This window comes from Mastomys coucha, unplaced genomic scaffold (assembly GCF_008632895.1).
Source record: "Mastomys coucha isolate ucsf_1 unplaced genomic scaffold, UCSF_Mcou_1 pScaffold6, whole genome shotgun sequence".
Classification (NCBI taxonomy): Eukaryota; Metazoa; Chordata; class Mammalia; order Rodentia; family Muridae; genus Mastomys; species Mastomys coucha.
In genome coordinates, this window is record NW_022196912.1 from 55,799,792 (window position 1) to 55,816,969 (window position 17,178).

The 17,178-nt window shown below is 40.8% G+C and overlaps 1 protein-coding gene across 1 annotated transcript; it reads right to left on the reverse strand.

Moving 5' to 3' along the window:
- Positions 1–261: 261 nt before the first annotated feature.
- Positions 262–14,218, reverse strand: Lsmem1 (leucine rich single-pass membrane protein 1). Its single transcript, XM_031356341.1, has 4 exons — positions 13,893–14,218; positions 6,910–7,041; positions 5,133–5,261; positions 262–1,280 (listed from the first exon to the last, which is right to left on the reverse strand). The coding sequence occupies exons 2-4, from the start codon at positions 7,034–7,036 to the stop codon at positions 1,150–1,152; spliced, it is 387 nt and encodes a 128-aa protein (XP_031212201.1). The 5' UTR covers positions 7,037–7,041; positions 13,893–14,218; the 3' UTR covers positions 262–1,149.
- Positions 14,219–17,178: the final 2,960 nt, after the last annotated feature.

Here is a 17,178-nt window from a genome sequence, read left to right on the forward strand (position 1 = left end):
TTATATTTTTAATGTTCTGCATATTAATCAATTTGAAGAAAAAGTATGCAATATAAATATTTTAGTGCAAAAAATAATAATAAAGAATAGAAGTAGAATTCTTATGTTTATTTCATCATCTATTATTATTCAAAATGTGGTTTTGCCTCTGCTTCATTTTCAAGTAAATTCAAATGTTTTGAATAAACCAAAATGACAAAAAAATTCAATAATTCTTCAACTGACTCATAGCAGTGTATTTTAATTAAATAAAAATCCATGCTTTTAAACTCATTTATTTTGCCTCAATTTTGTCATATACAGCATACCTTATTCTTACTAAAACAAGAAAGCTTCCAAATACACAATTTTCTACTCTAATTTAGCAAAGACCACACAAACCTAACCAGTTTCTTCCAGAGCCATAAGAAGGATTCCAAGGTTTTTTTTTTCTTTTTTTTTTCTTTCTTTCTTTTTTTTTTTTTTTTTGGTGTTTTGTTTTGCATGACGAAGCTATCAGGGCTCATAAATTATATATAAATAGACATAATTCCCTCTTTCCATATGTGTATGGTAGGTCTCTAGAGTCAGATGATTTTCACAAGTCAGGAGTTCAGGAAACAGTAGTAGAATAGAGCAGGCATTCTCTCTTGTCCCTCAGCTTCACCACACGTACATCATGCTACCAGTGTTTTCTCCAGCGATCACTGAACAGCACTCAGAAGCTGTTTTCAAAGTGTATCTATCACCCGAAAAGAATGTACACTACCTGGTTCACCTCAACACAGACCATTCGGTGGACTCTAGGCTTGTGCAGGAATCTGTACAAGTACGTGGGGTATCAGAGAGCTCACTAGAACACTGAAAGTCTTCTAAACCAAGCTTGTTTTCTAAAAGTAGTCACATGTAAAGAGCTAAGTTGTCTTCTCCGTGCTAGCCACGCAGCATTCTAACCCCACCAACACAGAAGCAGCTGGCTAGCAGTCAATTAGTCAATCAAGTTCAGCCCTTTTCAGCTGCCAGCTTTAAACTCCTTGCTTAGGCGTTATTTCCATCCTTGAACCAGGAGGTATAATGGACACTCTCCGTACTTTCTCAGTCCTTAGCCTAGTGTACTTTCAGCAAGCGAGAAGCTCCCGTGTCCATGACCACTCTTGGGGGGAAATCCTTTCAGTTCTGTTCAGAGTCCAGTTGGTTGAGCCGCTTTACGATCATGTTGTTGAGTTTCTTAAGATCATCTATGTCCTTTCCCTCAGCTGTCAGTCTTCTTGACACGTCCTCCATCTTGTTTCCTGTTTGAACTTAAAAATGGGAAACAGACTGTTACCGCAGAGCCAGCAGAGGGCGCCCTGTGCGGAGTACTGAGTACTGAGAAGCATCCTTGGCCAATCCGCATGCATCTGAGAAAGAGTTGCCTAGCTAGTGAACTGTGCTTATGACCTCCTAGTGCCAGGTTAGACCACCCCTGGCAATGCCAGGCTAGACCACCCCTGGCAATGCCAGGGGATTGTGGCTGAGAAGGATGTGCCAGGGGCTGTCAGTGTGTCTGATGAGTTCCTTAGGAATGATTGTCACATTGTCTCATTTCCAGGCCCTTTCTCAGAAATGGCTTTCCCTCATTATCCAGAAAATGATATTCTCTGGATTCCAACATCTATCTGTGCCTGCATACATATGAACATGCACACACACACACACACACACACACACACACACACACACACGATAATGAGATTAATGTATCTGGCCTAGGCTACTTGTACAATTAAAATATACTGTTTTTATGTAGGGTCATTGTGTGTCTTAGGTTGGTCTTGAACTCATGTTCCCTGTCTCTGTCTGCCAAGCTCTGGGATTGCAGGTGTCTGCCATCCCCTTCAGCATAAAGACACTCTTATTTCCTCACCTCATTTTTCCTGTTCTTACTCAGTATGATCCTGTCTTCAATATAAAACACTTATGCATTCAAGACATTCATACACAGAAAATAATAAGCCTTTTTAAAAACAGACAGTGACATTAATGTCACTTATACTATATGCCAGAGTCCCTGAGTCCTGAATGGCTCTTACTAGCTGCATCACCTTGAGCATCCAAGGCTTCAGTTTCATTAATAGTCAATTCAAGATAATGGTAGAACCTACCCAGGCATGATAATGTCATCCTGTAATCCCAACTACTCAAGAGGTTGAGGCAGGAGGATCACAAATTTATCTGCCTAACTGGGCTACTCAGTGAGTTTAAGGTGATATAGTGAGTATGTCTCAAAATAAACAGTAAAAAGGGTGCTAGCAATCCATCTTTTTTGTGATACAAAAGTTGCCTGAAAAAGCCCTAGGTTCACTCCTCAGCATTATATTTTTTTAAAAAAGAATCTTTAGATCCTATACTACACAATTTTTGGAAGGTTTTTGACAGACAGCCATTAGGTATTCTGTGTGTGGTACATAGGATCACACAACTCATGTATGACACTTGTTATTGACATTTCTCTTGTCTTTCCTCCTATCCTATAGAAGAGAGGATTCCCTTTGGATTGCTCATTTATCTATAGACACATGTAAACTATCTTGAGATAGTTTAACTGGGTCATTACCTGAAGTTAGGCATGGCAGGATAACAGGCATGCCATTCATTTATTTTGGACTAACTTGTCAACATTTCAGAATAAGAACCTATTATCTCTTTTGGACCTATGGGCTAGGTGGCTGACCCTCCCACGTTGATAGCTAGCTACAAGTTTACATTTATTGCACAGATAATTGACCTGCTGCTTCTAAGTGGAAAGGGACAGAATCTTGGAGGAAAAGGAGCAGTTAAACATCGCTTTTTGTTCTGAGGCTCCTCCTGGAGAGGTGCAGACAAGATGCCTTTTGCCCCCTCCAAGGCACATAGAACATCACAGAAGAGATGTAAAAAAGTAAGAGAAGAAAGAAAGAAAGCCAGGCAGTGGTACACAGCTTTAATCCCAGCACTCAGGAGGCAGAAGCAGGTCTATCTCTGTAAGTTCGAGGCCAGTCTAGTCTACAGAGTGAGTTCCAGGACAGCCACAGCTATACAGAGAAACCCTGTGGGGAAGAGGAAGAGGAAGAGGAAGAGGAGGAAGAGGAGGAGGAAGAGGAGGAGGGAGAGGAAGAGGAAGAGGAGGAGGAGGAGGAAGAGGAAGAGGAGGAGGAGGAAAAGGGGCTGGAGAGATGCAATTGCTGCTCCTTCAGATGACCACAGTTCCATTCCCAGTACTAACGTTGTGCCATCCCATCTGTAAATGAATACCTTGGAGGGACTCATGCTTGCCTCACATTGGTGGCACTGTTTGGAGAGGTTTAGACGGTGGAGCCTTATGAGAGGAGATACACCATTTTGGAGATAGGTGCTGATGTTTGTGGTGAAAGATTTTGGCCTCTCAGCTTCCTTCTCCTGCCACCATACCTGTTGTTTGCTGCCGCGCCTTCCCAGCATCATAGGCAAGCTCCCTTTTCTTTAAGTTGCCTTTAGCCGGGCGGTGGTGGCGCACGCCTTTAATCCCAGCACTTGGGAGGCAGAGGCAGGCGGATCTCTGAGTTCGAGGCCAGCCTGGTCTACAGAGTGAGTTCCAGGACAGCCAGGGCTAAACAGAGAAACCCTGTCTCAAAAAATATAAAAAAAAAAAAAAAAAAAAAAAAAAAAAAAAAAAGTTGCCTTTTGATGTGTGTTTTTATCACAGCAACAGAAGAGTTACTAATATACCTTTAATACATACAAATAATCCCAATAAACTCATTGGTTCACCAAGCTGGGTTTGAGTGCAGTCATTTCTTTTGGTCTATCTGGGTGGGCTGAATAGACAGTTGTTTTCATGTCTCCACAGGAAAGGTCATAGGATACCCCTTCCCACAAGCTCAAACACCCTAAAGGGTCTTGTTATCTTCAGCACTTCCACCTCTTCTGCTCCTAAATGAACTTAAATAAGCAACATTGCAAACACATGAAGTTACATTTCTTATTTAAAACTGCTGAAGGCAGCAGGGCAGTGGTGACACACGCCTTTAATCCCAGCGCTTGGGAGGCAGAGGTAGGTGGATTTCTGAGTTCGAGGCCAGCCTGGTCTACAGAGTGAGTTCCAGGACAGCCAGGGCTATACAGAGAAACCCTGTCTCGAAAAAAGAAAAAAGAAAAACAAAAACAAAAAACAAACAAACAACAACAACAAAAACTGCTGAAGGCAAGACATGCCTATACTCCCAGAACTCAGAAGGCTGAGACAAGAGGATCTCAAAGTCAAGGCTAGCCTGGCCTACGTAGTGAGATCCTGACTCTAGAAACATGTCAGGTGCTAAAAGCATGAAAGGACAGAAGAAATGACAAGATGGAAGACCCAAGAGTCTAGTCAAAGTGGTGTCAAAGATAATACCCTCCCTATTTCCAGCTCTGTGTAGCTTTCTGCGGTATGAAATAATATATCAATAATTGTAAAAAAGGGTCATCTAGGAGAGAACTGTGGCAGCTCCTCCTATGGAGAACTACACACACATCTCACAGGTAAATAGCTCCTCTACTCCTATCCAGACAAAACAGTGACATGATTAGCTTAGGGGTCTCTAGTTGGAGGTGCAGGTATAGGAAAATCTCTGTGTTGCCATTTAAGGGTAGCATGTATTGCCCAGGTCAAGAGAAGACAGAGCAGAAGCTAGCTAGCATCAAACAGGGCAGAGTAACCCACCCTCTCAACCCCAGAGCTAGCTTTAGCCATTAGCATGAGCCCTTGGCTACTCAGAACAGACTTCTGGGAGATATGCAAATGAGGGAACATGAGGTGGCATTAAAACCTCAGGAAAATGCGTGTTGTATCTAAATGTGATGAAGATATTTAATGTGTTGAATAAATAAAACTAAAATTAAGTAGGACACGTCGCATACAATTTGGCAGCAGAGACTCCAGGTGACAAATTAAAAGCCTATATAAATATTTAACATAAATGTAACCTGGCATTGTGGGAACATGCCATGGATTTGTACCCAAGGACCCTGTCCAGGAGCAACATAGTGCCCTTAAGACACTGGGTCTCCCCCTAGCTTCTCCTGGAAATTCTGATGGCTAGGACATGCTAACTCTAGAAGCAACAGCTATTAAGGACGCACACACAAGTAGAGACAGACATGCCTGAAGTACTTACTTATTAGGAAGATAGCAAAGAAGACCAGAGCCAGGCTGACCGTCAACACCAGGAGCAACCCCACAAAAAACAGACCCCGCCTTCCATTTCCTGGGGTTGTGCCAGCATTTGGGATTTTGTCCTCTAAAGCTGTTAGGAGACAAAGTGACAGAATCTCCGCATCTCACAGAGATGTGATGGACACACTCATTTTCCCTGGACAGCCCTGGAAAGTGACTTCTGCATTAGGGATGCCTTTGGATGAGCAATTTTTGAACTGTTTAGCTTCTCTGTTAGAATTCAAAAAAAAAAAAGTGAGTAGGCTTAAATCTGTTTGGAAGGCTCTTTAAAACTGTTCGCTGTGGCGTAGTGCACACGAATTGTTCCTTGGTTAAGGAATAGAAAACTGATGCGGCTGTAGGCGCCATGTCCTAGGTAAGCTAAATAGAGTTAGGTATGTGATGCCTTCCCTGAGTGGAAGACCAAAAGCTGTGTGGTGTATCCCAGGAAACTGCTTTTATTATCAGAATAATCTCTCAGGTCTATACCCATTTAGACAAAAGAGCCCCTGGGGTATTTTGGTTTCTTAAAGCTATTTCTAAAATAGATCTGCTCTAGAAGCCAGTTCTCAATGCTCTGTGCTGGGAATTGCCTCTCATTAGCTACTTTGTAACTCCTAGGTGCCTAAAAACACACAGATAAACTTGAGTAAAAGTGGTGAACCCCTGAGGTAGGGCGATTACATTTTAGGTTACATTTTAGATTCTCCTTCTTGCTAAATTGGCCCCACACGTTATACTGCTTGATTATCTAATCAAGTACATCCCATGTTCTGGCCTGTCTGCAGCTGCTGCTTCCTAAACCCACACCACACCACAGCTGACATAACACCTCCCTTCCCACTGCACTAAAACCAGGCGAGGATCTGAACAAAAGGAAGAGCCCAGAAAAGAAGGAGAATGGAAATAGCAGTTATAGAGCTGGGCAGTAAGTGTGGAGTGTGCATGAAGCAAATGGCAAATGGGCCAGCCTGTGTTAGAATACTCATCACTTAAGCTAGAAAAGATGAGGTCCAAGGAGCCCAAAAGGCCTGGTTTCTAACACTTAGAGGGCAAGATGCACTGGGTATTCAGGAGATTTTGTTTGTTTGTTTGTTTGTTTGTTTGCTCTCATGTCTCTTCCAATACTTTAATTGGACAATTTGTAATTTGTAAGTAAAGAAGGGAGTTGACTTTTTGCACAACAGAATTTTAATGATTTTTAAAATAAATGGATGAATGTGTTGAGCATTTTCCCCATAATCTCTGATAAAAACAAGACCCCTGAGAAGCAGAGATTATAATAAACCTAACTGTGGTCACCAAGAGGCACAAGAGCCACAAGGGACCGATCCAGCAATCCCTGTACCCAGTAACAAAACACCATAGATTCTTCCTCAAGAGTTTTAAAGGGAAAAGAGTGTTACTACGCAAGCAGGCTACCAGGAACTGCCTATGATAGCCCAGGCTGACCTTACATTTATGACCCTCCTGCCTAACCCTTCCAAGAGTTGGAAATACAAGCACAGGCTACTAGGCCTAGCTTCTCTTGGGAATTTTGATGAGTTTAGCCTGTGCCAACAAAGTCAATAACATTTTGACAGATTGGGAGCTCAAAACAAAAACTGCTACATGATAAGTAAGATTTCCAGTGTCCAGTGATTGTTGATACCCACCCTGCCCCCACTGCACGAGACATATCCACCACGCCCTGATATTTTTAGGAAGTCCCAAAGCCATGCTTCCAGGATCATACATACAGAATAGATGTTGTGATTCCGTCGGACAGAGATTGAGTTTGTTTAAGTCATTTATGGAATCCACAACATAGAGTTTTCCTTCTTCGTGGATGCCATGAGATCCAGCATCCTGAGAGGAATGAGTCATTGTGCCTGGAAGAAAGCACCAACATTAGAAGAGGCTGGGGAACTGCGTAAGGAAGGACATTAGGAAGCTGGAAAGATACATTAGTTACCATCCACAGATGCTGGGCTAGATGTGAGACACAGTATCTAGAGGAAAGAGTCCTTTGGTTGGACAATGTAGTAGATATTCTTTTGTCTCTGCTTGCCAGAGCCAAGTGTGTGGTTCATATCCTGCTTATCTGTGACGCTCTTCTCTCCTCCTCTGCTTGCCCTCTTGTATCTTGTTTCCTCTGGGTCTGTTTTTTGCTTTATAGTTGCCTCTCAAAATGTTTTTTTTTTCCCTATTACATGGTTCCAAGTCTAATATGCTTCAAGTCCTCTGTGCAAAAACACTACTTACAGAGACAAAATAAGGTAGTCAACAAAATGACCATAACACAGACAGACCAATATTTAATAATGAGCCCTTCTAACTTCCCAACTGAACACACATACTGGGTCCTGGGTCCTGGCAAGATAGCTTGCCACCACTCAGTACTTGCCACCAAGCCTGACAACCTGAGTTTGAGCTCAGAAATCCATATGGTAGAAGGAAAGAACCGATTCTCCCAAGCTGCCTTCCAACTGCCACACTGCTCTTAAGCACACTCCTACATGCACAGGGGAAATAATGTAACAATATTCATTGAAACCTTTGTATTTTCTTCAGATTGGCTTCAGCTTTTGTCCTCAAATACATCATTTAGCCATTAGATACAGGCTGTGGCATATAACATAACTCCCTTAAAAAAAAAAAAAATACAGGAGAACACAGGTAAACAGCTAGAAGCCCTTAAAGAGAAAACACAAAAATCCCTTAAAGAATGACAGGAAAACACAACAAAACAGGTAAAGGAATTGAACAAAACCATCCAGGATCTAAAAATGGAAATAGAAACAATAAAGAAATCACAAAGGGAGACAACCCTGGAGATACAAAACCTAGGAAAGAGATCAGGAGTCATAGATGCAAGTATCACCAACAGAATACAAGAGATAAAAGAGAGAATCTCAGGGGCAGAAGATACCATAGAAAACATTGACACAACAGCCAATTATTCAATAACAAAATCTATGGAAAACCCACATACATGTGGAAGGTGAACAATGATACTCAATGATAACTTTGTCAAGGAATAAATAAAGAAAGAAATTAAAGACTTTTTAGAATTTAATGAAAATGAAGGCACATCATACCAAAGCTTATGAGACACAATGAAAGCAGTGCTAAGAGGAAAACTCATAGCTCTGAGTGCCTCCAAAAAGAAACTGGAGAGAGCATACACTAACAGCTTGACAGCACATCTGAAAGCTCTAGAACAAAAAGAAGCAAATACACCTAAGAGGAGTAGAAGGCAAGAAATAATCAAATGCAGGGCTAAAATCAATCAAGTAGAAACAAAAAGAACTATACAAAGAATCAATCAAACCAAGAGCTGGTTCTTTGAGAAAATCAAGAAGATAGATAAACCCTTAGCCAGACTAACCAAAGGGCACAGAGACAGCATCCAAATGAATAAAATCAGGAATGAAAAGAGAGACATAACAATGGAAACTTAGAAAATTCAAAAATCATTAGATCCTACTACAAAAGCCTATACTCAACAAAATTAGAAAATCTGGATGAAATGGACAATTTTCTAGACAGACACCAGGTACCAAAGATAAATTGTCTAACAGTCCCATAACCCCTAAAGAAATAGCAGCAGTCATTAAAAGTCTGACAACCAAAAAAGGCCCACAACCACATGGGTTTAGTGGAGAATTCTATCAGACCTTCAAAGAAGACCTAATAGTAATATTCTTCAAACTATTCCACAAAATAGAAACAGAAGGAACAACACCCAATTCCTTCTATGAAGCCACAATTATGCTTATACCTAAATCACACACAAAGACCCAACAAAGAAAGAGAACTTCAGACCAATTTCTCTTATGAATATCTATGCAAAAATAATCAATAAAATTCTCACAAACTGAATCCAAGAACACATCAAAATAATCATCCATTATGGTTAAGTAGGCTTCGACCCAGGGATGCAGGAATGGTTCAATACACAGAAATCCATCAATGTAATCCACTATATAAACAAACTCAAAGGGAAAAAAACCCACATAATCATCTCATTAGATGCTGAGAAAGCATTTGACAAAATTCAACACCCCTTCATGGTAAAAGTCTTGGAAAGATCAGGAATTCAAGGTCCATGCCTAACATAGTAAAAGCAATATATAGCAAACCAGTAGCCAACATCAAACTAAATGGGAAGAAACTTGAAACAATCCCACTAAAATCAGGGACTAGACAAGGCTTCCCACTCTCTCCCTACCTATTCAATACAACACTTGAAGTCTTAGCCAGAGTAATTAGACAACTAAAGGAGATCAAAGGGATACAAATTGGAAAAGAAGTCAAAAATCACTATTTGCAGATGATACAATAGCATACTTAAGTGACCCCAAAAATTCCACCAGATTCTAAACCTAATACACAACTTCAGCAAAGTGGCTGGACATAAAATCAACTCAAACAAATCAGTAGCCTTCCTCTACTCAAAGGATAAACAGGAAATTAAGGAAATGACACCCCTCACAATAGTCACAAATATTATTACATACCTTGGTGTGACTCTAACCAAGCAAGTGAAAGATCTGTATGACAAGAACTTCATGTTTGTTTCTGAAGAAAGAAATAGAAGACCTTAGAAGGTGAAAAGATCTCCCATGCTCATGGATTGGCAGGATTAATATAGTAAAAATGGCCATCTTGCTGAAAGTAATCTATAGATCCAATGCAATCCTCATCAAAATTCCAACTCAATTCTTCATAGAGTTAGAAAGAGAACTTTGCAAATTCATTTGGAATAACAAAAAACCCAAGATAGTGAAAACTATTCTCAGCAATAAAAGAACTTCTTGGGGAAATCACCTTCCTTGACCTCAAGCTGTATTACAAAGTAATAATGATAAAAATTGTACTGTATTAGTGCAGAGACAGGCAGGAAGATCAATGAAATAAAATTGAAGACCCAGAAATGAACCCACACACCTATGGTCACTTGATCTTTGACAAAGGAGCTAAAACCATGTAAAAAAGACAGCATTTTCAACAAATGATGCTGGTTCGACTGGTGGTTAGCATGTAGAGGAATACAAATCGATCCATTATTATCTCCTTGTACAAAGCTCAAGTCCAAGTGGATCAAGGACCTCCACATAAAACCAGATACACAGAAACTAATAGAGGAGAAAGTAGAGAAGAGCCTCAAACCCATGGGCACAGGGGAAATTTTCCTGAACAGAACACCAATGGCTTATGCTCTAAGATCAAGAATCGACAAATGGGATCTCATAAAACTGCAAAGCTTCTGTAAGGCAAAGGACACTATCAATAGGACAAAATGGCATCCAACAGATTGGGGAAAGATCTTTACTAATCCTGAATCTGATAGAGGGCTAATATCCAATATATACAAATAACTCAAGAAGACTCCAGAGAACCAAATAACCATATTAAAAAATGGGGTATAGGGCTAAACAAAAATTCTCAATTGAGGAATATTGAATGGCTGAGAAGCACCTAAAGAAATGCTCAACATCCTTATTCATCAGGAAAATACAAATCAAAAAACTATGGGATTTCACCTCATACCAGTCTGAATGGCTGAGATCAAAATCTCGGATGACAGTAGATGCTGGGGAGGATGTGGAGAAAGAGGAACACTCCTCCATTGTTGGTGGGATTGCAAGCTGGTATAGTCACTCTAGAAATCAGTCTGGTGGTTCCTCAGAAAACTAGACATAGTATTACCTGAGAACCCAGCTATACCACTCCTGGGCATATACCCAGAAGATGCTCAAACATATAACAAGGACACACGCTCCACTATGTTCATAGCAGTCTTATTTATAATAGCCAGAAGTTGGAAATAACCCAGATGTCCTTCAACAGAGAAATGGATACAGAAAATGTGGTACATTTACACATTTACTCAGCTATTAAAAACAATGAGTTTATGAAATTAGTAGGCAAATGGATGGAACTAGAAAATATCATCCTGAGTGAGTTAACCCAATCACAAAAGAACACACATGGGGCTGGAGAGATGGCTCAGTGGTTAAGAGCACTGTCTGCTCTTCCAGAGGTCCTGAGTTCAATTCCCAGCAACCACATGGTGGCTCACAGGCATACGTAATGAGATCTGATGACCTCTTCTGGTGTATCTGAAGAGAGCAAAAGTGTATTCACCACATACAAAAGAAAAGAAAAGGACACACATGCTATGTATTCACTGGTAAGTGAATATTAGCCAAAAGCTCAGAATACCCAAGATACAATTCACAGACCACATGAAGCTCAAGAAGAAGGAATACCAAAGTGTAGGTGCTTCAGTCCTTCTTAGAAAGGGGAACAAAATACTCATGGGGGCAAATAGGGAGACAAAGTGAGGAGCAGAGACTGAAGCAAAAGGCCACCTGGAGACTACCCCACCTGGGGATCTATCCCATATACAATTACCAAATGCAAACCCTATTGTGAATGCCAAGGAGTGCTGACAGGAGCCTGATATAGCTGTCTCCTGTGATGCTCTGGAAGAGCCTGACAAATACATAGGCGGATGCTTGCAGCCTACCTTTGGACTAAGCACAGGGTCTCCAATGGAGGAGTTAGAGAAAGAACCCAAGGAGCTGAAGGGGTTTGCAACCCATAGGAAGAACAACATGATCAAGAACCAGAACCCCCAGAACTCCCAGGGACTAAACCACCAACCAAGGAGTATACATGGCTCCAGCTGTATATGTAGCAGAGGATGGTTTTGTCAAGCATCAGTGAGAGGAAAGACCCTTGATACTTCAAAGACTTGATGCCCCAGTGTAGGGGAACGCCAGGGCAGGGAGGCAGGAGTGAGTGTGTGGGTAGGTGACCCTCATAGAAGCAGGGGGAGGGGAGATGGCATAGAGGGGCTCCTAGAGGTGAAAACAGGGAAAAGGGATAGCATTTGAAATGTAAATAAAGAAAATATTCAATAAAAGATAAAATAAAAGTATTTAATATTCAACAGGTTTTAAAAAAAATCAGAAAGTCATGCACTGTTTTTTTCTCATAAGTTCAAACAGTGTATTTTCATTATCCTGAAATTTTAATTGGAAAGAATGCATGTATGGAGTTATTATTATAAAGCACTTTAAATATTGAAATTATTGAACTTCAAATATACAGCACGGGGCAGTCTTAAGAGCATGACTTGACATGATACAGTTAAAAACAAACCCAGCAGCAACTGTGAGGGAAAGTGCCTCAGAGAGCAAACCTTGCCCCTCAGAAGATCAGCCTTCAAAGTGCTGCTGGATGCCAGGTCACTGGGCTCGAAACCACACTTTCAGAAGGGCTTTCTTCATCACTTCCTTACACTTTATTATCCCAAACACAATTTTTTGTGGAGGGAGGGGACTAGGAAAAAAATAGGTGCATGTGTCAACACGGTAGGATCATTGTTACAAACACAGCTTCTATTTTGGGCATGGTAACGGAGACACAATTCATTTCTGATTCTGACTTAATATCCATTTCACCCTCAGGAATGTCACTACTGTTGCAGAGAGGGAGAGAGACAGAGATAGAGACAGAGAGACAGAACTATTTAAAAAGTAGAAGACTAGCTACAAAAGTCATTGCTAAAAAGTCCTACTTTCAAAATAATAGTCCAGCTAATAAATTTGACTTGCCACAGACTAAGAAGGTGATGCCAAGATATCTAAGGGACAGACGGAGGCATGGCACTAAGCCTACTCAATCTCCTCCGTCTTTGTTCAATGAGAACCGACTCCTGCGACTTGTCCTCTGACCTCCACCCAAGTGTTGTGGCATGACCACGCCCTGCCCACACACATAATTTAGAATAAAATCTGTCATAAAATTTGTTCACAATTTTTTTCTAAATCTAAGATACACCAAGTAAATAACAGAGTGCTCTGAAAGAAAACAACTTTACAGTGAGCTCACAAAGTCAGTAGATGTTTTTTCAATAAACCTTTTCAGTATTGCAACATGTTAAAATGAAAGACAAACTAGTAGAGAAAAAATGACAGTGTGATTCATGGCCTCCGAGAGCCTGCAGGTGGCTCGTGAGGGACTCTGCCAGTAAATGGATACAAGGACATATCTTGAAAACCAGAACCCACAGCTGTTGACACCAGCAGTTGCTATCTTTGGAAGCTGAAATGAGGGCATTCAGGAACAGCCACCAAGGCTGATGCAGAGTGTCACTACCTATTCTGTGTCGCACTAACTTGGCCTTCTTGCCCAACTCCACTGTGCAGACCTACCTGTTCGCAAATGACCAAGGCAGCATCCTTTCGATGAAACCCTTTCTGATCCTGGAACTGAGACACGTAAGTAGTTTCATTTTCCTGTGTTCTTGATCACTGCTAACAGCTGAGCCTTTCACCATTTGATAACTGCTTGACTTTTCTACCAGTAGGACACTTCAACAAATAAAAATTGTCTCTAAAAAGCCTCGTTGTATGTCCCTGCTGCAGGTACTGGTATCAAAGCAGAAAAATAACTCACACCATATTGTATGCTACAAACTCAGAACTCAGAATTGTCTACTATTTAAGGCTGAACTCAAAGCTTAATAAGATGCTCCCTTGAGTGTGTCTTGGCCAGTTATTACTGGCACTCCTGAGTTCACACTTCAGAGTCAGGAGATAATTTTTAAAAATCAAGTCAGCATCTTTTCTATGAGCAGTCAAAAAGCACAGAACACATGCTAAAACCCCAAGGACTCAAGAATCATCATTCAATCTCAATAAAGAATAGCATGCAAATTACTTACAAAAAAATGTGAGCCTTGACTGCTCAGTTTCCTGGAAAAGACGACTACTCAGGAACAACTACAGCAAGACTTTCTACCAACTCTGTAGTTTGCTCTTGATCTTCCTGCTGCTCCCAAGTGCTCCCCTGAGGCCCATAAACCCAGCACATAATGGTGGTCTATATTTAGTGTAAATGTAGCCAAGCGATGCAAGATTCCCTGCACGGCTTCCCCTATAATGCCCAAGAGTTTTAGACACGCGTTGCTTAAGCTTTGCTTTAAAACAACAAACCAGCAAGCCTTGATTCCGTTGGTAACTGATGTGGTTCCTACTAAGCTCAAGTTGAAAGTCCTTATTCAGTGGAAGTGGCTATATCAGCTGACACTCCCAGCACTTCTGCCGTGGTGTGCTCCTGTGTATAAATACCCTGCAGCAGGCAGAAGCTGCCACTGGGACAGAGTCCCAGTGTGCAGGGACCTCAGTAAACAGGGAGAATAGCTGTGATAATACAACTAGCACAATGGCTGATGTGTTAGATTTCCATTCCTGTATCAAAGTATCCAAAATAAGTCAGATTTTATAGAGAGTAAAGGCTTACACTAGCCCACTGTTTCAGACCTCTGATCTAGGTTTGTAGCAGTAGAAAACATGGTAGCAGGTACAGCTGAAAGAAAAGGCTTAGTCTCCTGAAGCCAAGATTCAAAGGAGAGGAAAGAGCCACTGACTTGTCTACAACCATGCCTCACACCTAAAGGTCCACCATCTATCTCCCAGTGGTTCCAGGCCGGTGAACAAGCAAGTCTTCCGACTTCAGAGATCTAAACTATCGAAGCAGGTCTAGGGACTCCTGGGCCTTCAATTAGCTTTACAAAAAGTGTTTGTGGGTGCAAAGATTGCACACTTCAGTATTCCTTCCAAAATGATCTCTTCTAAGTTTCTGAAGCCCATCTGCCTCTTGGAAATACATCTTGTTTCCCTTCCACAAGTGGCAGTTTCTGCCCTCTGGTGTACACAAAAGGTACTACAGTGAGAGTTGGGGTCTGCAAGCTCAGTTTGGATGGGAACGGACTTGGAGTTGTTTATGATCTGCCTTCCCTCTCCACAACTGCCTGCTCATTCTCCGGCTGCATTTCAGTTTCCCTTACACGTTTCTTTAGGGACATTAGTATACTTTGGAGGAACAGGAATCTCACTTTTTTTTTTTTTTTGGTCTTCCCATAGCTTGAGAATCAAGAAGACCATGTACTTGGTAACTCTATCATTAAGTGCTGTCACATGTCTTAAAACTAAGCTCAGAAAAGATGAAGATATCCCCATCATCTAGTCATGCAGGTCAAAAACCAAAACTCTTAACTACCCAGTCTGTCCCAAATCCCCTACCATCTGCAGCACTTGCTTCCGTTCTGAGCACGGTTTCCCCTTCTTCTAACTTTATAACCCACAAGTACTAGTCCTGCAGAGATGGGAACCGCAGCCTAAGAACCCCGCTCCAGAGGGTAAAGTGGCAGACAACTCCGCGGATCCATCTATCACACCTGTCTGAAGGCGCCTGGCTTTAGTTAGACTCCAGACAATACTTGACCAGAATATGACAGCTCTCTAAATACAAGATGCTGCTTTAAGATTTGAATCGGTAAAAAACATAAATTGCCTATTCTGGGGCCTTGCATTTTCTTTCAAATGTCCCTCATGATATTTAGTCAATTCCCAGGAAATCCAATAAATGCCATCACAAGAGTTGAGCCACCTATTGTTGGCTGCTTCAAAATTAATTCTTCTGCCACAGCAATTTGGCTGAGAATCAGTGGTTGGCTGGCTGGCACTTTACTGCTTTCAACTCAATTCTTAAACAGGTTCTTAGCAGTCATTACCAGCAGAAGTTACTCAATGATTCCTAAAGTTAAAGTTTCCATCTTTGTAATCTCAAGCATGAGATAAATGCTCTTATTTCCTCATTCCTCAAATCCTAGTTAAAAAAAAAAAAAAAAACATAGGAATAAGCCACAAGATGAAAATAGGAATAAATACCAGAGTTCAAAAAATGTGAATGTGGTGGGAAATTGAAGTGCCTGGATTTGCGGGTGTATGAAGCAACTAATGCCACAAAATTCGGCTCAGAGCTAGGATGTAAGAGTTAAGTATGGACTAAACCAAGGTAAGGCATTGTATGTGAGCCAGACAACATAGAGTGTGACTGAAAATGTTAAGAGAGATATCTCTAAAGAAGGAGAAATTGGAAACCTAAGGCTGAACGTTGTTTCAGTAGCTCCAATCAACAAAATTGAGTACATGAAAAACTTACTTCCTAATTGCTCAGGCATGGTATCTACCGTATAACCAATTTTAAGCACAAAAGGCAAAAACAAAATCATTTTAAATTATTTCATTTCATGAATCAGAAAAGGAAACCTTCCAAAATTGAATTTGAATTGTCCAACGTTTCATTCTGAACTTGATGTTCTACACAGAAATTCACATATCAAACTTTCAGTTACGACCTTAAAATTACTGACCCTTTTTATATTCATTCCTAAGAAACTACAGGCATGCCACCTAACACAAGAGGTTAGTGTGAATTCTGATTTGAAAAATCAATCCAAGGATAACCTCGATGTTTCAAGAAAACAGCTGTACACTTGAGTGAGAGAAACTAATCTATACTGACACACAACCAAATTTTATAAATTTCTTTAGTAAGGAAAGACTTGGTGGCAAGCATTTAGTGTATGTGTGTAAAAGTCCAAGACAAGTAAATACCACTTTAAGGCAAATGTTTATTTCCCCCCAAATAAACTGATGTGAGAACTCTTCGCCTATTAAGTTAAACAATAAAACCAATAAACCAAGAAATTGCTATCGGTGTATAAACAGAAACATGAAAGGCAGGTGGAAAACATCAAAAGAAGGGACTGATGGATGACAGAAAGAAGAGGGCTTTTGAAGCCTTCAAATAAACTGATAAAAATTCATTAAAACACATACACAGGGCTGGTGGTAAAATGCTTGTCTGGAAACCACAAGTACTGATTTTGATACTCAGAAGCTACATATCAAACTGGCTACTTGGTACTGGAGTGGTAGAAACAGGATCCACTTCCAGAAAAAGATGGATGGATCCTGAAGTAACACTCATGGGTGGACACATACAACAAACACTCAAAACTGTAAATATAGGGGCAATGTTTCCTGCGTTAGCCACTCTAGATTCCAGTGTGTTCCCCAATGTGCTCTGAGGACTAGAACTGAAAGCCGCAGCCAAACTGATAAACCTTTAGCAGCATAGACCTTCTAGTTTGTTGGGAACAC